The sequence below is a fragment of the Salmo trutta genome, chromosome 2 (genome assembly GCF_901001165.1).
Source record: "Salmo trutta chromosome 2, fSalTru1.1, whole genome shotgun sequence".
Classification (NCBI taxonomy): domain Eukaryota; kingdom Metazoa; phylum Chordata; class Actinopteri; order Salmoniformes; family Salmonidae; genus Salmo; species Salmo trutta.
Window position 1 is genome coordinate 9032025 of NC_042958.1, and position 26259 is coordinate 9058283.

Below are 26259 nucleotides of genomic sequence, written 5' to 3' on the forward strand. Positions count from 1 at the left end.
TACTCATTGTTGATCAGAGAGTGTGTGATATTTACTCATTGTGTTTGATCAGAGAGTGTGATATTTACTCATTGTGTTTGATCAGTGTGTGTGATCTTACTCATTGTGTTTGATCAGGTGTGGTGATATTTACTCATTGTGTTTGATCAGAGGGTGTGTGATATTTACTCATTGTGTTGATCAAGTGTGTGATATTTACTCATTGTGTGTGATAAGAGTGTGTGTGATATTACTCATTGTGTTTGATCAGAGTGTGTTATATTACTCATTGTGTTTGATCAGAGTCGTGTGATATTTACTCACTGTGTTTTGATCAAGTGTCTGTGATATTTACTCATTGTGTATGATCAGAGTGTGTGATTATTTACTCATTGTGTTTTGTTTGATCAGAGTGTCGTGATATTTTACTCATTCTGTTTGATCAGAGTGCTGTTTGATATGTTACCTCCTTGTGTTTTGATCAGAGTGTGTGTGATATTTACTCATTGTGTTTGATCAGCTAGTGCTGTGATATTTACTCATTGTGTTTGATCAGAGTTTGTGCTATTTACTCATTGTGTTTGATCAGCTGTGTGTGTGCTATTTTACTCATTGTGTTTTGATCAGAGGTGTGTGATATTTTACTCACTTGTGTTTGATCAGAGTGTGTGACTATTTACTCACTGTGTTTGATCAGAGTGTGATATTTACTCATTGTGTTTGATCAGAGTGGTGTGATATTCTCATTGTGTTGATCAGAGTGTGTGATATTTACTCATTGTGTTTGATCAGAGTGTGGATATTTACTCATTGTGTTTGATCAGAGTGTGTGATATTTACTCATTGTGTTTTGATAAGTGTGTGATATTTACTCATTGTGTTGATCAGAGTGGTGCGATATTACTCATTGTGTTTGATAAGAGTGTGTGATATTTACTCAATTGTGTTTGATAAGAGTGTGTGTGTATATTTACTCATTGTGTTGATCAGAGTGTGTGATATTTAATCATTGTGTTTGATCAGAGTGTGTGATATTTACTCATTGTGTTTGATCAGAGTGTGTGATATTACTCATTGTGTTGATAAGAGTGTGTGATATTACTCAATTGTGTTTGATAAGAGTGTGTGTGATATTTACTCATTGTGTTTGATCAGACGTGTGTATTTTTACTCATTGTGTTTGATCAGAGTGTGTGATTATTTCGTCATTGTGTTTGATCAGAGTGTGTGTGATATTTTCTCATTGTGTTTGATCAAGAGAGTGTGATATTTACTCATTGTGTTTGATCAGAGTGTGGGATATTTACTCATTGTGTTTGATCAGTGTGTGTGATATTTTACTCATTGTGTTTGATCAGACAGTGTGATATTTACTCATTGTGTTTGATCAGAGTGTGTGATATTTACTCATTGTGTTTGATCAGAGTGTGTGGATATTTACTCATTTGTTGATCAGAGTGTGTGTGATATTTACTCATTGTGTTTGATCAGAATGTGTGATATTTACTCATTGTGTTTGATAAGAGTGTGTGTGATATTTACTCATTGTGTTTGATCAGAGTGTGTGATATTTACTCATATGTGTTTGATCAGAGGTGTGTGATATTTACGCATTGTGTTTGATAAGAGTGTGTGATATTTACTCATTGTGTTTGATCAGAGTGTGCGATATTTACTCATTGTGTTTGATAAGAGTGTGTTGATATTTTTACTCAATTGTGTTTGCTAAGAGTGTGTGTGTATTTACTCAATGTGTTTGAACAGAGAGTGTGATTATTACTCATTGTGTTTGATTAAGAGTGTGTGTGATATTTACTCATTGTGTTTGAATCCAGCGTGTGTGATATTTACTCATTTGTGTTTGCTCAGAGTGTGTGTATTTTTACTCTATTGTGTTTGATCAGCGATGTGGGATATTTTACTCAATTGTGTTTGTTGATCAGAGTGTGTGATATTTACTCATTGTGTTTTGATAAGAGTGTGCTGATATTACTCATTGTTTGATCAGAGTGGGGGTGGTGGGGGGGTCGATATTTACTCATTGTGTTTGATCAGAGTGTTGTGATATTTACTCATTGCGTTTGATCAGAGTGTGTGATATTTACTCATTGTGTTTGAATCAGAGTTGTGGATATTACTCATTGTGTTTGATCAGAGTGTGTGTGATATTTACTCATTGTGTTTGATAAGAGTGTGTGATATTTACTCATTGTGTTTGATCAGAGTGTGCGATATTTACTCATTGTGTTTGATAAGAGTGTGTGATATTTACTCAATTGTGTTTGATAAGAGTGTGTGTGATATTTACTCATTGTGTTTGATCAGAGTGTGTGATATTTACTCATTGTGTTGATCAGAGTGTGTGATATTTACTCAATTGTGTTTGATCAGAGTGTGTGATATTTACTCATTGTGTTTGATAAGAGTGTGTGATATTTACTCAATTGTGTTTGATAAGAGTGTGTGTGATATTTACTCATTGTGTTTTGATCAGACAGTGTGATATTTACTCATTGTGTTTTGATCAGAGTGTGTGATATTTTCCTCATTGTGTTTGATCAGAGTGTGTGTGATATTTACTCATTGTGTTTGATCAGAGAGTGTGATATTTACTCATTGTGTTTGATCAGAGTGTGGGATATTTACTCATTGTGTTTGATCAGTGTGTGTGATATTTACTCATTGTGTTTGATCAGACAGTGTGATATTTACTCATTGTGTTTGATCAGAGTGTGTGATATTTACTCATTGTGTTTGATCAGAGTGTGTGATATTTACTCATTGTGTTTGATCAGAGTGTGTGTGATATTTACTCATTGTGTTTGATCAGAATGTGTGATATTTACTCATTGTGTTTGATAAGAGTGTGTGTGATATTTACTCATTGTGTTTGATCAGAGTGTGTGATATTTACTCATTGTGTTTGATCAGAGTGTGTGATATTTACTCATTGTGTTGGATCAGACAGTGTGATATTTACTCATTGTGTTTGATCAGAGAGTGTGATATTTACTCATTGTGTTTGATCACAGTGTGTGATATTTACTCATTGTGTTTGATCAGAGTGTGTGATATTTACTGATTGTGTTTGATCAGAGTGTGTGATATTTACTCATTGTGTTTGATAAGAGTGTGTGTGATATTTACACATTGTGTTTGATCAGAGTGTGTGATATTTACTCCTTGTGTTTGATCAGTGTGTGATATTTACTCATTGTGTTTGATAAGAGTGTGTGATATTTACTCATTGTGTTTGATCAGAGTGTGTGGAATTTACTCATTGTGTTTGATCAGTGTGTGTGATATTTACTCATTGTGTTTGATCAGAGTGTGTGATATTTACTCATTGTGTTTGATCAGAGTGTGTGATATTTACTCATTGTGTTTGATCAGAGTGTGGGATATTTACTCATTGTGTTTGATCAGAGTGTGTGATATTTACTCATTGTGTTTGATAAGAGTGTGTGATATTTACTCATTGTGTTTGATCAGAGTGTGCGATATTTACTCATTGTGTTTGATAAGAGTGTGTGATATTTATTCAATTGTGTTTGATAAGAGTGTGTGTGATATTTACTCATTGTGTTTGATCAGAGTGTGTGATATTTACTCATTGTGTTTGATCAGAGTGTGTGATATTTACTCATTGTGTTTGATCAGAGTGTGTGATATTTACTCATTGTGTTTGATAAGAGTGTGTGATATTTACTCAATTGTGTTTGATAAGAGTGTGTGTGATATTTACTCATTGTGTTTGATCAGACAGTGTGATATTTACTCATTGTGTTTGATCAGAGTGTGTGATATTTACTCATTGTGTTTGATCAGAGTGTGTGTGATATTTACTCATTGTGTTTGATCAGAGAGTGTGATATTTACTCATTGTGTTTGATCAGAGTGTGGGATATTTACTCATTGTGTTTGATCAGTGTGTGTGATATTTACTCATTGTGTTTGATCAGACAGTGTGATATTTACTCATTGTGTTTGATCAGAGTGTGTGATATTTACTCATTGTGTTTGATCAGAGTGTGTGATATTTACTCATTGTGTTTGATCAGAGTGTGTGTGATATTTACTCATTGTGTTTGATCAGAATGTGTGATATTTACTCATTGTGTTTGATAAGAGTGTGTGTGATATTTACTCATTGTGTTTGATAAGAGTGTGTGTGATATTTACTCATTGTGTTTGATCAGAGTGTGTGATATTTACTCATTGTGTTGGATCAGACAGTGTGATATTTACTCATTGTGTTTGATCAGAGAGTGTGATATTTACTCATTGTGTTTGATCAGAGTGTGTGATATTTACTCATTGTGTTTGATCAGTGTGTGTGATATTTACTGATTGTGTTTGATCAGAGTGTGTGATATTTACTCATTGTGTTTGATAAGAGTGTGTGTGATATTTACTCATTGTGTTTGATCAGAGTGTGTGATATTTACTCAGTGTGTTTGATCAGAGTGTGTGATATTTACTCATTGTGTTTGATCAGAGTGTGTGATATTTACTCATTTTGTTTGATCAGAGTGTGTGGAATTTACTCATTGTGTTTGATCAGAGTGTGTGATATTTACTCATTGTGTTTGATCAGAGTGTGTGATATTTACTCATTGTGTTTGATAAGAGTGTGTGATATTTACTCAATTGTGTTTGATAAGAGTGTGTGTGATATTTACTCCTTGTGTTTGATCAGAGTGTGTGATATTTACTCATTGTGTTTGATCAGAGTGTGTGATATTTACTCATTGTGTTTGATCAGAGTGTGTGATATTTACTCATTGTGTTTGATCAGTGTGTGTGATATTTACTCATTGTGTTTGATCAGTGTGTGTGATATTTACTCATTGTGTTTGATCAGAGTGTGTGATATTTACTCATTGTGTTTGATCAGAGTGTGTGATATTTACTCATTGTGTTTGATCAGAGTGTGTGTGATATTTACTCATTGTGTTTGATCAGAGTGTGTGATATTTACTCATTGTGTTTGATCAGAGTGTGTGATATTTACTCATTGTGTTTGATCAGTGTGTGTGATATTTACTCATTGTGTTTGATCAGAGTGTGTGTGATATTTACTCATTGTGTTTGATCAGAGTGTGTGATATTTACTCATTGTGTTTGATAAGAGTGTGTGTGATATTTACTCATTGTGTTTGATCAGAGTGTGTTATATTTACTCATTGTGTTTGATCAGACAGTGTGATATTTACTCATTGTGTTTGATCAGAGTGTGTGATATTTACTCATTGTGTTTGATAAGAGTGTGTGTGATATTTACTCATTGTGTTTGATCAGAGAGTGTGATATTTACTCATTGTGTTTGATCAGAGTGTGTGATATTTACTCATTGTGTTTGATCAGTGTGTGTGATATTTACTCATTGTGTTTGATCAGAGTGTGTGATATTTACTCATTGTGTTTGATCAGAGTGTGTGTGATATTTACTCATTGTGTTTGATCAGAGTGTGTGATATTTACTCAATTGTGTTTGATAAGAGTGTGTGTGATATTTACTCATTGTGTTTGATCAGAGTGTGTGATATTTACTCATTGTGTTTGATAAGAGTGTGTGTGATATTTACTCATTGTGTTTGATCAGAGTGTGTGATATTTACTCATTGTGTTTGATCAGAGTGTGTGATATTTACTCATTGTGTTTGATCAGAGTGTGTGATATTTACTCATTGTGTTGGATCAGACAGTGTGATATTTACTCATTGTGTTTGATCAGAGTGTGTGATATTTACTCATTGTGTTTGATCAGAGTGTGTGTGATATTTACTCATTGTGTTTGATCAGAGAGTGTGATATTTACTCATTGTGTTTGATCAGAGTGTGTGATATTTACTCATTGTGTTTGATCAGTGTGTGTGATATTTACTCATTGTGTTTGATCAGAGTGTGTGATATTTACTCATTGTGTTTGATCAGAGTGTGTGTGATATTTACTCATTGTGTTTGATCAGAGTGTGTGATATTTACTCAATTGTGTTTGATAAGAGTGTGTGTGATATTTACTCATTGTGTTTGATCAGAGTGTGTGATATTTACTCATTGTGTTTGATCAGAGAGTGTGATATTTACTCACTGTGTTTGATCAGAGTGTGTGATATTTACTCATTGTGTTTGATCAGAGTGTGTGATATTTACTCATTGTGTTTGATCAGAGTGTGTGATATTTACTCATTGTGTTTGATCAGAGTGTGTGATATTTACTCATTGTGTTTGATCAGAGTGTGTGATATTTACTCATTGTGTTTGATCAGAGTGTGTGATATTTACTCATTGTGTTTGATCAGAGTGTGTGTGATATTTACTCATTGTGTTTGATCAGAGTGTGTGTGATATTTACTCATTGTGTTTGATCAGAGTGTGTGTGATATTTACTCATTGTGTTTGATCAGAGTGTGTGTGATATTTACTCATTGTGTTTAATCAGAGTGTGTGATCTGAGATTTCACCAGCGTGTGACTACAGGACTATAGCATCTCTCCAAACGTAGTCACACTGTGTGGTTGATATCGGACATATGGCTCTGAATTTAAGAGTCATTCTCTACAGAGTGCAGACACAGTCCCTCTTCTTCCAGTAACTCACAACTAAAGAATGAAACAAGGTAGCAAGACTCGGCTGAGTGGTAAACTGTCTCCTTTCCACACTTAATTTAACCACATCCCAACAGTCATAAAAATAAATACTGGCCGAAATATGCCGTCGCTGCTACATTAATGAATAAAATATCTCCTTTCCCTGGTTACATCATCATTGCCATTCTCCCGACTGCTTGATGTTCCCACACACACACACACACACACACACACACACACACACACACACACACACACACACACACACACACACACACACACACACACACACACACACACACACACACACACACACACACACACTATGCAAAGGGGAGCAGGGTTTCTTCTCCCTAATCCCCTCTCTCTTTTGAAGTCCCTGCATGCCTCTCCATATATATATATATATATATATATATATATATATATATATATATATATATATATATATATATATATCTTAGTGCACTAAAATGCTTAGCCGAGAAGGATGTTTCCAATGGCTTCCTTCTGTCTCTCCCTCCCACCTCCGTTTGGCAAGGTTACAGCACAAGGATGTATTACTCGTTCACTGGCCAGGCTGCTACAAATCAATCAAGCCCTATTCTGATGTCCCACTGTTAATTGTCCCCTGCTCCTTTCAACGCTCGCTTCTTTTATCTACTTTTCAATGGTTGGATACTGTAGCTTACACGTCTCTGCTTAGTTCAATGGTTGGATACTGTAGCTTACACGTCTCCACTTAGTCAAGGAGCCTCATCGGAATTACTTCCTTTTACCGTGGCTTAACTTCCATTGAAAAACAGGTTGATGCTTGGTAACTATTTGAAAACAGCACTGGAGAAGAAAGGTAGGTGTCAAATGTTATAATGAGGCAGCGATTCTTTCATAACAGCTGTTCTTCTATCTCCTGTAGCTGGGTGTTAAGCACCGTCCTCCACCTGAGCAGATTTTCAAAGGGAGGCGGTAGAGGCCCCAGTCTCCAGAGACTTGACATGGAGAGGAAGGATCTCATTCATCTCTTTCCCCCTAAACAACCTGAGCTCACACTGCAGCAGACACATCTCCGTCTCCTCACACTGCAGCAGACACATCTCCGTCTTCTCACACTGCAGCAGACACATCTCCGTCTTCTCACTCTGCAGCAGACACATCTCCATCTTCTCACACTGTAGCAGACACATCCATCTTCTCACACTGCAGCAGACACATCTCCGTCTCCTCACACTGCAGCAGACACATCTCCGTCTTCTCACTCTGCAGCAGACACATCTCCATCTTCTCACACTGTAGCAGACACATCTCCATCTTCTCACACTGTAGCAGACACATATCCATCTTCTCACACTGTAGCAGACACCTCTCCATCTTCTCACACTGTAGCAGACACATCTCCATCTCCTCACACTGTAGCAGACACATCTCCATCTTCTTACACTGTAGCAGACACATCTCCATCTCCTCACACTGTAGCAGACACATCTCCATCTTCTCACACTGTAGCAGACACATCTCAACTTTCAAATCAAGGCCTATCAAAAGTGAATATGTTATTTCTCTTTAGATCAGGGTTGTGTATGTACATCCCCTGATTCCGCTTATCAAGGAGCTAATGAGCAGCTGATTAGTAGAATCAGGTGTTAGAGCAGGAATGGAACAAAAACCTGCACAATGGCCATCGCTGGATTAGATGCCACTAGATTTCTAATGTTGATGTTTCCACCCAGTGAGGTTCTACTAAATGTTTTATAAAAAATGGAGGGGTCTCTAAAAGGTACGTGGATGTCCCCCTGTCTCTCTCTCTCTCTCTCTCCATTCAGTCCCTCTCTGATTTAACAGTGAACTTACCGGTACCTCGTCGAGTTCCAGGGGTTCGATCATGGGGGCCTCGTCGAGACGCGGCGAGCGCAGGGGGGACGAGGACAGCCTCTTCTCCCATTCGGTAAGGCCAGCCGAGTCAGCGCCCGTCTCCAGGAACGACCTCTTGAGCTCACTGATGTTGGTCGTGTGTTTCAACAGCTCCTCCGGCGTGCCCACTGTGTCCTGAGGAGCAGGAAGAGAATCTTACTCATAATGATACACTACTGTTAGGGTTAGTTACTGTTAGGGTTAGTTACTGTTAGGGTTAGTTACTATTAGGGTTAGTTACTGTTAGGGTTAGTTACTGTTAGGGTTAGTTACTGTTAGGGTTAGTAACCGTTAGGGTTAGTTACTGTTAGTAACCATTAGGGTTAGTTACTGTTAGGGTTAGTTACTGTTAGGGTTAGTTACCGTTAGGGTTAGTTACCGTTAGGGTTAGTTACCGTTGGGGTTAGTTACTGTTAGGGTTAGTAACCATTAGGGTTAGTTACTGTTAGGGTTAGTTACTGTTAGGGTTAGTTACTGTTAGGGTTAGTTACTGTTAGCGTTAGTTACTGTTAGGGTTAGTAACCGTTAGGGTTAGTTACTGTTAGGGTTAGTAACCGTTAGGGTTAGTTACTGTTAGGGTTAGTTACTGTTAGGGTTAGTTACTGTTAGGGTTAGTAACCATTAGGGTTAGTTACTGTTAGGGTTAGTTACTGTTAGGGTTAGTTACTGTTAGGGTTAGTTACTGTTAGGGTTAGTAACTGTTAGGGTTAGTTACTGTTAGGGTTAGTTACTGTTAGGGTTAGTTACTGTTAGGGTTAGTAACTGTTAGGGTTAGTTACTGTTAGGGTTAGTTACTGTTAGGGTTAGTAACCATTAGGGTTAGTTACTGTTAGGGTTAGTTACTGTTAGGGTTAGTTACTGTTAGGGTTAGTAACTGTTAGGGTTAGTTACTGTTAGGGTTAGTTACTGTTAGGGTTAGTTACTGTTAGGGTTAGTAACCATTAGGGTTAGTTACTGTTAGGGTTAGTTACTGTTAGGGTTAGTTACTGTTAGGGTTAGTTACTGTTAGGGTTAGTAACCATTAGGGTTAGTTACTGTTAGGGTTAGTTACTGTTAGGGTTAGTAACTGTTAGGGTTAGTAACTGTTAGGGTTAGTTACTGTTAGGGTTAGTTACTGTTAGGGTTAGTTACTATTAGGGTTAGTTACTGTTAGGGTTAGTTACTGTTAGGGTTAGTTACTGTTAGGGTTAGTAACCGTTAGGGTTAGTTACTGTTAGGGTTAGTTACTGTTAGGGTTAGTTACTGTTAGGGTTAGTTACTGTTAGGGTTAGTTACTGTTAAGGTTAGTAACTGTTAGGGTTAGTTACTGTTAGGGTTAGTTACTGTTAGGGTTAGTTACTGTTAGGGTTAGTAACCGTTAGGGTTAGTTACTGTTAGGGTTAGTTACTGTTAGGGTTAGTTACTGTTAGGGTTAGTTACTGTTAGGGTTAGTAACCGTTAGGGTTAGTTACTGTTAGGGTTAGTTACTGTTAGGGTTAGTAACTGTTAGGGTTAGTTACTGTTAGGGTTAGTTACTGTTAGGGTTAGTTACTGTTAGGGTTAGTTACTGTTAGGGTTAGTAACCATTAGGGTTAGTTACTGTTAGGGTTAGTTACTGTTAGGGTTAGTTACCGTTAGTAACCATTAGGGTTAGTTACTGTTAGGGTTAGTTACTGTTAGGGTTAGTTACTGTTAGGGTTAGTTACCGTTAGTAACCATTAGGGTTAGTTACTGTTAGGGTTAGTTACTGTTAGGGTTAGTAACTGTTAGGGTTAGTAACTGTTAGGGTTAGTTACTGTTAGGGTTAGTTACTGTTAGGGTTAGTAACTGTTAGGGTTTAAATGTTACATGTGTATGGATGTCAAGTCAATATAGCAGTGTTGTGTCATGTTGTTTAAGATTGTGCAATATGTTTTATGTCCGTGAATAAAAAAAATACTGAAAATAAAATTCCATGGAAAACAAGAATGCCACTGGACGCTAAAACGCGAGCTAAAAACCAACAAATGAATGCGATAGTGAATGCAATAGAAAATCAACTGTGTTTTGTGAGACAAATTACACATCTGAATCTTTGTGAGCGCAGCTTGTGTGCTGCTATTCAAGTAGCATGGCTAAGTATCGGCGTGGTGACAGACTGACGAATGTAATGTCCTTTACTTTGATGCATGTTTGTATTATGTTCACAGCTGCAGTATAATGAGCTGAATATATAACGTCATAATCTATCCGAAACAGGCCTCTCTTCTCTAATGATTTATCTGCATTTTGCGGGCGAATCCTAACTTTCACTTAAGTAACATTTTCACTTAGTCTCCCATTGACATCAATGCACGACTAAATGGAAGTTAGGATTTGCCCCTTTTTAAGAAAGCATTCATAGACATCAATAGAACTCAACATCCTCTTACTGTCTATCTAGCAATAACTTCCACCTGGCGTATGCAGTTAAGACAGTATGTATTACATCAATAAAACAAAATCCCCAAATAAAAGTAAGCATGTTAGTGAATAAACATCAGACAACATTAGTTCAAAACAATATGTTATCATCATTAGTAAAAACTGCCTGTTACAAACGCCTCATCTTGTCTGTTATAACAACTACCTGTTACAAACCCCTCATGCTGTCTGTTATAACAACTACCTGTTGTCTGTTATAACAACTACCTGTTACAAACGCCTCATCTTGTCTGTTATAACAACTACCTGTTGTCTGTTATAACAACTACCTGTTGTCTGTTATAACAACTACCTGTTACAAACGCCTCATGCTGTCTGTTATAACAACTACCTGTTGTCTGTTATAACAACTACCTGTTACAAACCCCTCATGCTGTCTGTTATAACAACTACCTGTTGTCTGTTATAACAACTACCTGTTACAAACCCCTCATGTTGTCTGTTATAACAACTACCTGTTGTCTGTTATAACAACTACCTGTTGTCTGTTATAACAACTACCTGTTGTCTGTTATAACAACTACCTGTTACAAACCCCTCATGCTGTCTGTTATAACAACTACCTGTTACAAACCCCTCATGTTGTCTGTTATAACAACTACCTGTTGTCTGTTATAACAACTACCTGTTACAAACCCCTCATGCTGTCTGTTATAACAACTACCTGTTACAAACCCCTCATGTTGTCTGTTATAACAACTACCTGTTACAAACCCCTCATGTTGTCTGTTATAACAACTACCTGTTACAAACCCCTCATGCTGTCTGTTATAACAACTACCTGTTGTCTGTTATAACAACTACCTGTTACAAACCCCTCATGTTGTCTGTTATAACAACTACCTGTTGTCTGTTATAACAACTACCTGTTACAAACCCATCATGCTGTCTGTTATAACAACTACCTGTTGTCTGTTATAACAACTACCTGTTGTCTGTTATAACAACTACCTGTTGTCTGTTATAACAACTACCTGTTACAAACGCCTCATGCTGTCTGTTATAACAACTACCTGTTGTCTGTTATAACAACTACCTGTTACAAACCCCTCATGTTGTCTGTTATAACAACTACCTGTTGTCTGTTATAACAACTACCTGTTGTCTGTTATAACAACTACCTGTTACAAACGCCTCATGTTGTCTGTTATAACAACTACCTGTTGTCTGTTATAACAACTACCTGTTGTCTGTTATAACAACTACCTGTTACAAACCCCTCATGTTGTCTGTTATAACAACTACCTGTTACAAACGCCTCATGTTGTCTGTTATAACAACTACCTGTTGTCTGTTATAACAACTACCTGTTGTCTGTTATAACAACTACCTGTTGTCTGTTATAACAACTACCTGTTACAAACGCCTCATGCTGTCTGTTATAACAACTACCTGTTGTCTGTTATAACAACTACCTGTTACAAACCCCTCATGCTGTCTGTTATAACAACTACCTGTTGTCTGTTATAACAACTACCTGTTGTCTGTTATAACAACTACCTGTTACAAACCCCTCATGCTGTCTGTTATAACAACTACCTGTTGTCTGTTATAACAACTACCTGTTACAAACCCCTCATACTGTCTGTTATAACAACTACCTGTTACAAACCCCTCATGCTGTCTGTTATAACAACTACCTGTTGTCTGTTATAACAACTACCTGTTGTCTGTTATAACAACTACCTGTTACAAACGCCTCATGTTGATGACATAAAAAATGGTAAATCCACTGTTACTGTCCAAACCAAGTCCTTGAGCAAAAGTCCCCATCATGCACTAGCCTGCTGCTCCATACAATACCAACCTCTAACATCAGCACACTATGTCTGACAAACACATTCTCCCGCTTTATTCATCTTATGAGACTGTTCTGGAAAGAAAATGACAGTCCGTCAGATTTTTTTACATGTCAAATCTATATCTCCTCGTAGATTGCAGCTGTTGATTGTGCAGCCTTCAGTGATTTTGAATCCCAGGTTCACAGGCTGTGGGTGAAATGGTCGTTTGACCAGCTATGGATGAAATGAGTGGTAATGTGTGTTAAGGTGCCATACTTTAGTTAGTATACCTGTGTCTTTAACTCGGACTCATCCTCCTGGTCCGACTGGTAGCATGGGAAGCACAGAGAGGGAATTTGATATCAAAACCGGAATACAACACACGTTATAGCTTACGAGAGGAACTATCAAATAACATCAGATATTGTTGAAATAGAAATATGAAACCAAAGAACGTAAGATTTCTACAAGAGGAGATGATAGTTGAGGTGACTAGTGACTACCCATGTTACAAACCTCCGTGGCTGTCAGTTCACCATCAACACCAGTGTCAGTCAGTTCAGTCTGTTTAGTAGTAACACAACAGCATGAGGAGAAAGAGAACCAGGGCTGTTAGGGTTGAGTATAGCATTTCCCAGAACTCATATTTACCTAAACATTAGGTCATCCTAAAAAGTAATCCTTCTAACCCCCCCCCCCAAAAAAAAAGATATAGATGTACTATTGTAAAGTGGTTGATCCACAGGATATCATAAGGTGAATGCACCAATTTGTAAGTCACTCTGGATAAGAGCGTCTGCTAAATGACGTAAACCTAAAATTAGCTATTAGCAAAAGTGGTTGAACAAAGTAGTGACAGTAAACTGTTTTCGGGGTAAAAAAAACAAAACAACAGGAAATGCATTAAAACATATTCAGATGACCTATGTCAACATAATATCATTAAAATACATTACAGATGACTCCACCAGCTTGAGGTCACTCTCCCGCCTTATGAATGTTCATCACGATTGCAATTAACGTTAGTAGTTTGACCTTTGGATTCTACTAAGAACCCTTATTCTAGGTAACTAGTAAGTACAGACATTACATCTGTCAAAGTTCATTCAGGTTAAGCTCCTTGTCATCAATTTGTTCACTAGAAAAAAAGTCATTTTTATTTGTACATTTCAAATAGTCTGGCCCTGCCTTTCGCTGAGTGTTCTGGCACTGATCTGAAGTTGCCCCTCTGCCAGAGTACTGAAGGTTCAGGTCAGTTCTCCATTAGTGACTTATCAGGGACCTGCCTACCTGATAGAGAGAGTGGCAGAGCGTGAAAGCACAGGGCGGCATCCCCAGACAATGAGATTTGTGCTACTTCGCTACCCTAGAAGGAGAAAGGCCATCTGGCTCTAGTCTGTCTGACAGAATTGCTCTGGCTGGCGCTAGCTACTTTCTACTCTTGGCTCGGGCAATAAACAGCTGTCATTTTCAGAGTGGAATCTGGGTACTCAGAGGAATTTATTATAGAATGCTCTCAGGGGTGGGCAAAGGACAGAGATATATTTGATTGGGTGTGGAGAACTATACCTTGGTGTCGTGTCGAATGGGAGAGGTTGGACTTTGCAGAGAGATCTCAGTGGCTTTCGTGGTCTCATCCTCCTCCACCTCCACCTCTACTTCCACCTCCACCTCCACCTCCACCTCCACCTCTACTTCCAACTCTACTTCCACCTCTTCCTCCGCCTTCCTCTCCTCCACCTTTTTCTCCGGTGTCACGGTGGTGATGAGGTCGCTCATGGCGATGCCCTTCGCCCTTCCGTATAGGTCCGAGCCCATCTCTGAAGCATGCACATAGACGCACATGCACGCACACGCACGGACACAAGCACGCACATACCCACACACACATACACACACACAGATCATTTTCCATTTAGGGAATTGTCATTTTCCTTTAACTGAGGCAATATTGCAGGTCAGCGGGTTGGAGAGGTAATGCTAATGAGCTACAGTCTGTATCAGCATAGTCATCACAGCCATTGACTCAGGAGATACAGGAGATATTCAATCCCATTCTTGTTGATAATAACAAATAATAACATATTATCAACATCAGAGCTTTTCTATCAGATATGATCTGTAATTAAAGCAATATTCTGAAATCATTGTGTGGTTTGAAATGACAGCGCTAGCCCAGAGCATTTCATATACAAAAGTATGTGGACACCAGCACAGCATACAATGATATTCTAGACAATTCTGTGCTTCCAACTTTGTGGCAACAGTCTGGGGAAGGCCCTGTCCTGTTTCAGCATGACAATTCCCCGCGCACCAAGCGAGGTCCATACAGAAATGGTTTGTCAAGATCGGTGTGGAAGAATTTGACTGGCCTGCACAGAGCCCTGACCTCAACCTCATCAAACACCTTTGAGATAAATTGGAACGCCAACTGCTAGCCAGGCCTAATCGCCCAACATCAGTTGCCGACCTCACTAATGCTCGTGGCTGAATGGAAGCAAGTCCCTGCAGCAATGTTCCAACATCTAGTGGAAAGCCTTCCCAGAATAGTGGCGGCAGTTATAACAGCAAAGGGGGGACCAACTCCATATTAATGCCCATGATTTTGGAATGAGATGTTTGACGAGCAGGTGTCCACATACTTTAGTCTTATATAGATCATGTAGTGTAGCTGCTCATAGAATCTTATCAGCAGTATGATATTATACAACAATATCATCAAGAGTTTCAGGTAAAACAGTAAGCAACTACTGAAATACCAGGGTCCACATTTATGAGGAGAAAAGGGGTTTTCTGATTTGCTATCAGTTTCCATGCAGAGGTTTTTCTGATTGGCTGACTACTCTCATCATAAATGCTCTCTATTTACATCTTCTTAGACTGAAATGCTAAATCCCTGATAACCTGTCATGTTTAAGCTCCTCTATACGCAGGCCTTACAAACATTCTTTAACTTACCGCAGCTTTGGAATTTTCCCCATTGACTGGAAATCAAAGGCTTAAACTACTTGTTAAAGGCTCCTTTCACACACTGAAATATCAATCCCAAAACTACTGCATCAGGGTCTAAACGAGAAAGGAAATTCAAAGATCTTGGATGTGCTGTTAAATGACAAATAAAAGGCTGCTCCAACGTTGCTATGACTCAGTTACAGATAAGAGAATGGACTGCATCCCTGTTGTGGACCCAAACACAGCTAAGAAGCTGTATTCTATCATTCAGCCAAGAAAAACACATATCCTAACCAATTTTAACTGTATCTAGGTTAACTTGTACCATCTCCCTACATCTGTGACGGCACAGAAAGCCCTCTGACTCCATGTTACGAGCTGGGAGAAAAAGTGAGTAATTGTCAAGTCTCCTTATAGATACGGGCCACATTAGCCAATAGCGGCCAAGCTAACACCACAAGGCGTTTTTTGTTTCTGCAAGTGAACAGTGAACAGCTGTGAAGCGAAGGCCATGGTGCATTCACATGCTAGGCGGGGAGCCCCCCCAATCAGCACGGGAGCATGCAAGCCTGGTCAGCACTGAGGGGGGAGTCTCTAACAAGGGCCCAAAATACAAAACAAAATGGCCCCCGTCGAAAATAGGAAAAGGAAAGAAGCAGAAATGTGATAATTAGCTAGCAGGCATAGCTAGCAGGGGCTACATTTACTGTTAGCACGTACAGAGACACACAGTGCATGATATCTACCTGTTGGTTTAGCGCCGTTAAAACTAGCAGGTGGTTCAATTCTCGGGGATACAGACTGGGGGGTATTCCTTTTGGGTGAACTCCTATTGGGTGAACTCCTATTGGGTGAACTCCTATTGGGTGAACTCCTATTGGGTGAACTCCTATTGGGTGAACTCCTTTTGGGTGTACTCCTATTGGGTGAACTCCTATTGGGTGAACTCCTTTTGGGTGAAATCCTTTTGGGTGAAATCCTTTTGGGTGTACTCTGCGGAGCTGAGGAGGATTGCATAGAAATTCAATATTAACATGATGACATAATATTATTCAAATCTGAGCATTAGGGAGTCAGCTGAGCACTTGAGAGAATATTGTTGTTTTATATTATAATCGTGTAGAGATATTGACTATAGATTTGAATACATTAATGTTAAAGGATGTGTAGGTTGTGTCTGGTTCACAGTGGAAAGCCTCAGACTAAGAGATGGAGTTAAGTCTTACAGTGCTAGAGAATAGATACACTTTCGGATGGGAGGAGAACCAACTGTCAGACACTGAACTGGCTCCCATCAATGAGGAGTTGAGACATAAATATCAATGTTGCCTTTTCGGTCCAATGATAATGACGAGTCTGAATCTAATACGGGCCCCGAGGAGGCTCATATTCATTTGGCACCACACCCAACTGGCAGTCTCTCTTCCACATCAGTTAGCTAGTGAAATTCCGCCAAAAGAGCTCGTCACCCCGAGATGAGACATCAGCTGGGGATGCCAGCTACAACAACATTTCCATTCAAATGGACCGGTTTTCATCCACAGTTCTGATATGATAGTGACGGCCCACGCCGGCAATCAAGACAAAGACAGCTGGCTCACAGAGCTCTGGAGGGGGCATAAATAAAAAGAAAAAAACTATTCTCCAATTAATCAGTGAACGGGGCCGAACAGGGGAGAACCGGGGTTTACAGGGGAGGACGGGGAGAACGGGTTGGAACAGGGGAGAACGGGGAGAACAGTTGGGAACAGGGGGGAATGGATGGGAACAGGGGAGAACAGTTGGGAACAGGGGGGAATGGATGGGAACAGGGGAGAACAGTTGGGAACAGGGGGGAATGGATGGGAACAGGGGGGAACAGTTGGGAACAGGGGGGAATGGATGGGAACAGGGGAGAACAGTTGGGAACAGGGGGGAATGGATGGGAACAGGGGGGAACAGTTGGGAACAGGGGGGAATGGATGGGAACAGGGGGGAACAGTTGGGAACAGGGGGGAATGGATGGGAACAGGGGAGAACAGTTGGGAACAGGGGGGAATGGATGGGAACAGGGGGGAACAGTTGGGAACAGGGGGGAATGGATGGGAACAGGGGAGAACAGTTGGGAACAGGGGGGGAATGGATGGGAACAGGGGGGAACAGTTGGGAACAGGGGGGAATGGATGGGAACAGGGGAGAACAGTTGGGAACAGGGGGGAATGGATGGGAACAGGGGAGAACGGGTGGGACCAGGGGAGAACGGGTGGGACCAGGGGAGAACGGGTGGGACCAGGGGAGAACGGGTGGGACCAGGGGAGAACGGGTGGGACCAGGGGAGAAGTGGGAACAGGGGAGAACGGGTGGGACCAGGGGAGAAGTGGGACCAGGGGAGAACGGGTGGGACCAGGGGAGAAGTGGGAACAGGGGAGAACGGGTGGGACCAGGGGAGAACGGGTGGGACCAGGGGAGAACGGGTTGGAACAGGGGAGAACGGGGAGAACAGTTGGGAACAGGGGGGAATGGATGGGAACAGGGGAGAACGGGTTGGAACAGGGGAGAACGGGTGAGAACAAAAGCAGAGGGTGCGTTGCCGAGCGAAGATGTCAAAACAACACAATGGGGCGTCTGATAAATTCCTGTGGCGAGTATCAATTCCCTCTTCGTACACAGCCGCTGTCACTATGAGCCATCTAAAGGACATTACCCGTGGTCTGGGACTGCTTCATAAAGACGGGGAGAGGGGGACAGCCCTGGCTACTTTGAGGGGATGAAAAGGCGATGTGAGTGCAGAGCAGCGAGGATAAAACAATGGCTACAAGCTGTAATGAGTCTGAGCGGCATACTGAGGCTTTAGCGACTTCACAGCATGGCTGCTTAGGGAGGTTCTCTTAAGCTTTCATGTAGACTGGGAAATGGTGAAGCTATCAAGCAAACGGCCACATTCAAGACAAATGGTGAACAAAATGGCTCTGCGGAGAATATAAAGTTGCATTGTCGCATCGTTCCAGGGAATTTCAAGGGAAAGTATACCAAATACCAATTCCCTATTCACGCCAGTGACACTTGTAAGTCAATGACAGGTCTGGGAGGACCTGAGTGAATGTCAATGGTTGTGAAGACCAAATCAAGTGTGATTGACTGACAGACGTCACTGACAGACGTGCAGTGGTATGGCCATTATGACAGATGGGTTCATTGATTGATTGGTGCCTGAGATGTATGTTCAAATGTACTGCCCTCTTGACACCCTATCAGCTGAATTCAACAGCTTAGAGATAGTGACTTCAAAATAGGCTGGACATAGAGACAGAGGGGGACAAGGATAACACGATTTTCTTGTTCATTTAGGTTGAGTCGTTTTTGGTTGATGTCCTGTAGCTAGCTTTATGGTGGCACACTCAATGCTTTCAGGCTAACTGTCCCAACACAAACTCTATGGGAAGAAATGTGACACAATCCTCTTTCATTCCTAAGAGAAATGTTGATGGAACTACGAACCTCCGTCCAGGCTGCGCGACATAATGTAGCGCTTGCTGGTGGAGCGCTCGAAGCGGGGCGCCGGACGGACGATCTGGGAGCTGGCTCGTCGCGTCTGGGCCTGGGTTCTCCCGCTGTATCGGAACTTAGAGCCCAGGTTTAGGAACTTCTTGGGGGGAGTTTCTGGAGACACCAACCTAGAGGACAGAGAGGAATGGTGAGGTCAGGAGAACAAGGAGGAGACATGAATCTACCTAGAGGTCAAGAAAGCCACACTATTACAGCAGGGATGGGCAAATGATCCTGGAGGGAAGCAAGGCATGCAGGCTTTTGCTCCAGCCCAGCGTGAAGATAACCAAGACAATATACAATAACTATACATTTACTTTCAAAACCCTCCAATGAAACGGCAGATGTCTACACGTTGAGGTGGTGGCCCAGGTCTCACCTGAAAAAGGTGTGGTGCTCCACGCAGACCTTCCATAGTCTCTTGGCCGCCCTATGGTTGGGGAGCTTGAACCCGATGGTGCTTTCAAACTGCTCAAACTGACAACAAAACATACAGAAAAAAAACACACACGTCATTCTATGTGATGTCATTCTATGTGATGCCATTCTATGTAATGTCATTCTATGTGATGCCATTCTATGTGATGTCATTCTACATACATGAAACAGGATAGGGACACTTCTTTCATGTGAGGTGCTTTCATGTCAGGAGGGCCATGCTGACATGCTTACCTCTCCGGGGCGTATTTTGATGTAGAAATTATTCCTTTTATAGGAGATCTTGAGGACCTTGGGCCAGGCGAACCTGTTGATGCGCAGGCGGTCACGGTAGATCAGAAGACCGCTAGAGCACACGCCCAACATGATCTCAACACCCTCGGAATCCTGGGAAGGACCGGCAGGAACACACACCGTGGTCAACAACTTGACACTACTCAAACTATATTTTTTATTTTATTCTTTATTGCAAAATTTCTGAAACCTTTGCAAACTGGTATAAAAAAAAAAACTGGTAACTTTGGGAAAGTTTTGGGAATGTTGGTACTCTAACTAGTTTCACATTGAGGTAGCCTGGGTGTCAGTCAGTTTGGGCTTGACTCAACCCACTGGATGTTGTCCTGTTTACTGTCTGCAGGGCTAGTCAACTCCATGCCTAAAGGGCCAAAGTGCTCCTGGTTTCCCTAGTAGTTAATTGACTGAATGATGAATGTTACTAATTGACCCAGAGAGTCCAGAGGGGTTTCGGCCCTTCAGGCCTGGCGTTAACCGGTCCTGTTCTACAGAATTCCCACTTTTTACTAGACTCCTATACCAAGCAGAAATAAGAGAGCTTCCTCTTTAATTTCTTATTTCTCGTGTTTTTTATTAGTGTTTTTTTATATACTTTTTAAAATATTGAATAATGCACTGTTGGGTAGGGCTTGCAAGTTCAGCATTTAACTGTACTTGTGCATGTGACAAATAAAATGTGAACATGATAACAGGAAAGTAGTTGACTAATGCCAAAACAGACTGAAAACCAGGCTAAAAAAGGTTTCTTGATTGTAAAAAAAAAAAAAATGGTTCACAATATCCAGACACCACCACTTTCTCCTACAAAGAAGATAGACGGCCTAAGACAACTGGCAATACAGCAAGCCAATTACAAAGCATTTCTCAATGACCGATTCAAATTAGCTTTGTCATTTTTTTTTAATGAAATGAAAACATCATGAGAGCTGTTGTAATGTCGACGGACATATTTCACCGAAACCAAGAACTCAAGAGACAATAAATGGCCTTAGATTAACAGAAACCAATTATTTATCCTAAAACTATCTATTTTCACAGCTCCCACTTTCACTAGTGATATGTCTGGCTTTGTAGCCAGGAGCAGGTCTTGGGCTCTTTCTCAACTGCCTAAAAATTCTGTCCTCTCCTCGCCTCTTCTCCTTCATTGCACTGATCTGAAAGAAGTGACCAGGTGAAAGCCAGTCTAATGATGATCTTCCACCATATTGTTTTTACCTGTCACGTTCCAATCAGTGCAGATGAAGTTAAGGAGACGAGGGGAGCACAGATTTTGAAGCCAATTTACAGAGCACACTGATGCACTTGTCTTAGCTATGTAAATGTGTACTGAACAAAAATATAAACGCCACATGCAACAATTTTCAAAGATTTTAATGAGTTACAGTTCATAGAAGGAAATCAGTCAACTGAAATTCATTAGGCCCTAATCTATACATTTCACATGACTGGGCAGGGATGCAGCCATGGGAGCCAGGCCCAGCCATTCAGAATGACCCCCCCACCCCCCACACACACAGATATTTTAATGAACATTAAAATATCTGGCAACAGCTCTGTTGGACATTGCTGCAGTCAGCATGCCAATTGCACGCTCCCTCAAAATGTGAGACATCTGTGGCATTGTGTTGTGTGCACATTTTAGAGAGGCCTTGATTTGTCCCCAGCACAAGGTGAACCTGTGTAAAAATCATGCTGTTTAATTTGCTTTGTGATATGCCACACCTGTCAGGTGGATGGAATATCTTGGCAAAGGAGAACTGCTGACTAACAGGGATGTAAACATATTTGTCCACAACATTGCGTAGCGTTTATATTTTTGTTCAGTGTAGTTTAGGGTAGTAACGAGCAACACTCAGGTATGTTCAGCTGTGCTGTACTATGAACTGTGTTCCAGTTTCATAGATGCTGAAGGTCTACAATGCAGCAGGGGGCATTTTGACTAAACTTTCATTCGCACACCTAAGTACACCGCAATATGATGGCATTGCAAGGCCAGTGAATGTAATGGTGATGGAGGAGTCTATCACTCATGAGGCAAAGCCTATGACTGCAGTGACATCTACTCTTGTCTAAAATCTAATGCCATGTACCAATTTTCACACTAGCATACCACCTGAAATGCATTCCTGATTGCTTCATTCAAGTGGCATGTTAGTGTGGATATTGGAACGTAGCCCATGTGGGGCTAAGATGGCAGATACTAGTCACATGACATCACGATGATGAGGCCTTCCCCAAAAGGTCTTGAAGTCTGCAGATCAACACAGTCGGGGTGTCACAGAGCAGATGGGGGCACAGAGGGGGTCCACAACTCCCTGTGAGTGGATATGAGCACTGGGGCTATGAAGGGTGGGGGGGGGGGATGTCCTATACCTCACAACAGTCACCTAAGAGACTACAACTACAGGCATCCACAATGTCAACTCGAAACTGTGGTGAGCCAACCCACAGCTCCAAACGATGGACTCTAACAGTCCATGGTCATGCACAAAGACAGGGGTTTTCAGACAGGGACACATGTAACATACATGTAACTCTACATACACACAAACAAAATGCAAGCCTTACCTCGCCCTTAGCTGGAGACAAGCACTCAAACAGGCTTCCTACCAACTAGGCCATTCAGTAAGAATAAGAAAACACAATCATAGGCTGTTCTGACCAGAGGGAGAGTTTCCATGCTATCAGTGTCATCCCTTATTTGGTTATTCATGAAAATCTTAAGCTCATTAGCGACATGTCATTATTTCACTATTATTATTTTTCAAGACAAAATAATATGCTTCCTCTCTTACACATTTGGTGTGAGGAGGTGTTCTGAAACATTTTGGGTTTGAATGGTTTTTCCATCATTGCGTTGGTTCACATGACGTCAGATGATATAACCCAATCAATAGCTGGGTCAGGCTATATACAGTGGAGGGAAAAAAGTATTTGATCCCCTGCTGATTTTGTACGTTTGCCCACTGACAAAGAAATGATCAGTCTATAATGGTAGGTTTACTTGAACAGTGAGAGACAGAATAACAACAACAAAAAATCAAGAAAAACGCATGTCAAAAATGTTATAAATTGATTTGCATTTTAATGAGGGAAATAAGTATTTGACCCCCTCTCAATCAGAAAGATTTCTGGCTCCCAGGTGTCTTTTATACGGGTAACGAGCTGAGATTAGGAGCACACTCTTAAAGGGAGTGCTCCTAATCTCAGTTTGTTAACTGTATAAAAGACACCTGTCCACAGAAGCAATATATCAGATTCCAAACTCTCCACCATGGCCAAGACCAAAGAGCTCTCCAAGGATGTCAGGGACAAGATTGTAGACCTACACAAGGCTGGAATGGGCTACAAGACCATCGCCAAGCAGCTTGGTGAGAAGGTGACAACAGTTGGTGCGATTATTCGCAAATGGAAGAAATAAAAGAACTGTCAATCTCCCTCGGCCTGGGGCTCCATGCAAGATCTCACCTCGTGGAGTTGCAATGATCATGAGAACGGTGAGGAATCAGCCCAGAACTACAAGGGAGGGAGGATCTTGTAGCCTTGATCTCAAGGCAGCTGGGACCATAGTCACCAAGAAAACAATTGGCGACCGGGTCAGTGGGCACTGCGCCCGGCCCGCCACAGGAGTTGCTACGCTGTGAAGGACTGAAATTGGTAGTTACAGTCTTGTCTCACCGCTGCAACTCCCGTACAGACTCGAGATAGGCGAAGGTCGAGAGCCGTGCGTCCTCTGAAACACAACCCAACCAAGCCACACTGCTTCTTGACACACTTAACCCGGAAGCCAGCCACACCAATGTGTCAGAGGAAACACCGTACACCTGGCGACCGTGTCAGTGGGCACTGCGCCCGGCCCGCCACAGGAGTCGCTAGTGCATTATGGGAAAGGACATCCCTGCCGGCCAAACCCTCCCCTAACCCAGACGACGCTGGGCCATTTGCGCGCCACCCCATGGGTCTCACGGTCATTGCCGGCTGCGACAGAGTCTGGACTCAAACCCAGAATCTCTAGTGGCACAGCTAGCACTGCAATGCAGTGACTTAGACCACTGCGCCACGCAGGAGACCCCGGGAACAGAAATACAAATGTCCAAACAATGTTTCTTTGATGAAGATAAAAATGTGCCATATTTGTAAAAAGTTGAGCTAAGATCAAAAAAATAAAAAACTGTTTCTCCTCTCCTATCTTTCCTTGAGTATATTCTATCTGATACTGGTATTTATCTGACGGTGCCATTTCCATTCAAATCTATGGTACTTTATCTGACTGTACCATTTCCATTCAAATCTATGGTATTTTATCTCACTGTGCCATTTCCATTCAAATCTATGTTATTTTATAAGACTGTGCCATTTCCATTCAAATCTATGGTATTTTATAAGACTGCCATTTCCATTCAAATCTATGTTATTTTATAAGACTGTGCCATTTCCATTCAAATCTATGTTATTTTATCAGACTGTGTCATTTCCATTCAAATCTATGGTATTTTATCTGACTGCCATTTCCATTCAAATCTATGTTATTTTATAAGACTGTGCCATTTCCATTCAAATCTATGATATTTTATCTTACTGTGCCATTTCCATTCAAATCTATGATATTTTATATGACTGTGCCATTTCCATTCAAATCTATGATATTTTATATGACTGTGCCATTTCCATTCAAATCTATGATATTTTATATGACTGTGTCATTTCCATTCAAATCTATGGTATTTTATCTGACTGCCATTTCCATTCAAATCTATGGTATTTTATCTGACTGTGCCATATGCATTCAAATCTATGTTAGTGAATTTACTTGGTTACTTAGTTTTGGGTAGTTAGTCCTAAAATGTGATCTCCAGCTTACATTGCAAAGAACAGAAACAACCAACATAGTTACAACGGAACAATATTCAACACAAAACAGACATTAGTAAGTAATAGGTAGACCATGTCTAGCATACACACCTCTGATAGGCTAAATTCAGACCATGTATAGCGAACACACCTCTGATTGGCTAAATTCATTAATTTGGTAGCAAGGTTAAACTAAACTAAACTTATTTCTCCTAGACCTGGGTTTTTGAGGTGTCACTGAGAGCAGTACACAACACCATGGATTGGACCTGAAGTGGGTTTTGAGGTGTCACTGAGAGCAGTACACAACACCATGGATTGGACCTGAAGTGGGTTTTGAGGTGTCACTGAGAGCAGTACACAACACCATGGATTGGACCTGAAGTGGGTTTTGAGGTGTCACTGAGAGCAGTACACAACACCATGGATTGGACCTGAAGTGGGTTTTGAGGTGTCACTGAGAGCAGTACACAACACCATGGATTGGACCTGAAGTGGGTTTTGAGGTGTCACTGAGAGCAGTACACAACACCATGGATTGGACCTGAAGTGGGTTTTGAGGTGTCACTGAGAGCAGTACACAACACCATGGATTGGACCTGAAGTGGGTTTTGAGGTGTCACTGAGGCAGTACACAACACCATGGATTGGACCTGAAGTGGGTTTTGAGGTGTCACTGAGAGCAGTACACAACACCATGGATTGGACCTGAAGTGGGTTTTGAGGTGTCACTGAGAGCAGTACACAACACCATGGATTGGACCTGAAGTGGGTTTTGAGGTGTCACTGAGAGCAGTACACAACACCATGGATTGGACCTGAAGTGAGTTTTGAGGTGTCACTGAGAGCAGTACACAACACCATGGATTGGACCTGAAGTGAGTTTTGAGGTGTCACTGAGAGCAGTACACAACACCATGGATTGGACCTGAAGTGGGTTTTGAGGTGTCACTGAGGCAGTACACAACACCATGGATTGGATCTGAGGGTTCAAACAAAAATGATCCAAATGGCTATTGAAGCTGCTGGGGGTCAAAGGACAGGGAACCAGGCAGCATCATGCAGCTGCTGTGGGTCAAAGGATAGGGAACCAGGCAGCATCATGCAGCTGCTGGGGGTCAAAGGACAGGGAACCAGGCAGCATCATGCAGGTCATAACAATAGGGCTTTTTCAATTCATGACAGGTCAGGCATTTTGAAAAGAAACAACAGGGTTGGGGTCAATAACAGGGTTGGGGTCAATAACAGGGTTGGGGTCAATAACAGGGTTGGGGTCAATAACAGGGTTGGGGTCAATAACAGGTAGCCTATTTTGTAAAAGTTGAATTAGGCCACTTTACCTTGGCATGGTGCAGGTCAACTCCGTACATAGACAGCTTCTTCACGTTTTCCAGGAAGTGCATCTCAGCGTCAGCTGGCGTCATTCCTCTGGAGAGATAAAGATACGTTTTGTATGAGTTTTTGACAGCTACTTTTGAGACCATGACCTTCTCTTC

General features: G+C 41.1%; 1 protein-coding gene across 7 annotated transcripts in view; it reads right to left on the reverse strand.

Annotated features, from left to right (window-relative positions):
• LOC115150149 (band 4.1-like protein 3) overlaps positions 1-26259 on the reverse strand; it is a 94322-nt gene that overhangs the window by 35149 nt on the left and 32914 nt on the right. For 4 of the 7 annotated variants that reach the window (XM_029693156.1, XM_029693122.1, XM_029693131.1 and 1 more), the window contains exons 8-17: positions 26104-26191; positions 22481-22525; positions 19853-20005; positions 19560-19657; positions 19133-19308; positions 16402-16656; positions 14273-14523; positions 13220-13267; positions 12994-13029; positions 8421-8615 (exon numbers count right to left, since the gene is read on the reverse strand). In XM_029693156.1, the coding sequence (XP_029549016.1) occupies positions 8421-8615; positions 12994-13029; positions 13220-13267; positions 14273-14523; positions 16402-16656; positions 19133-19308; positions 19560-19657; positions 19853-20005; positions 22481-22525; positions 26104-26191 (1345 nt within the window). The remainder of the gene's footprint in view (positions 1-8420; positions 8616-12993; positions 13030-13219; positions 13268-14272; positions 14524-16401; positions 16657-19132; positions 19309-19559; positions 19658-19852; positions 20006-22480; positions 22526-26103; positions 26192-26259) is intronic. The other 3 variants (XM_029693146.1, XM_029693141.1, XM_029693163.1) reach the window with 3 other exon arrangements.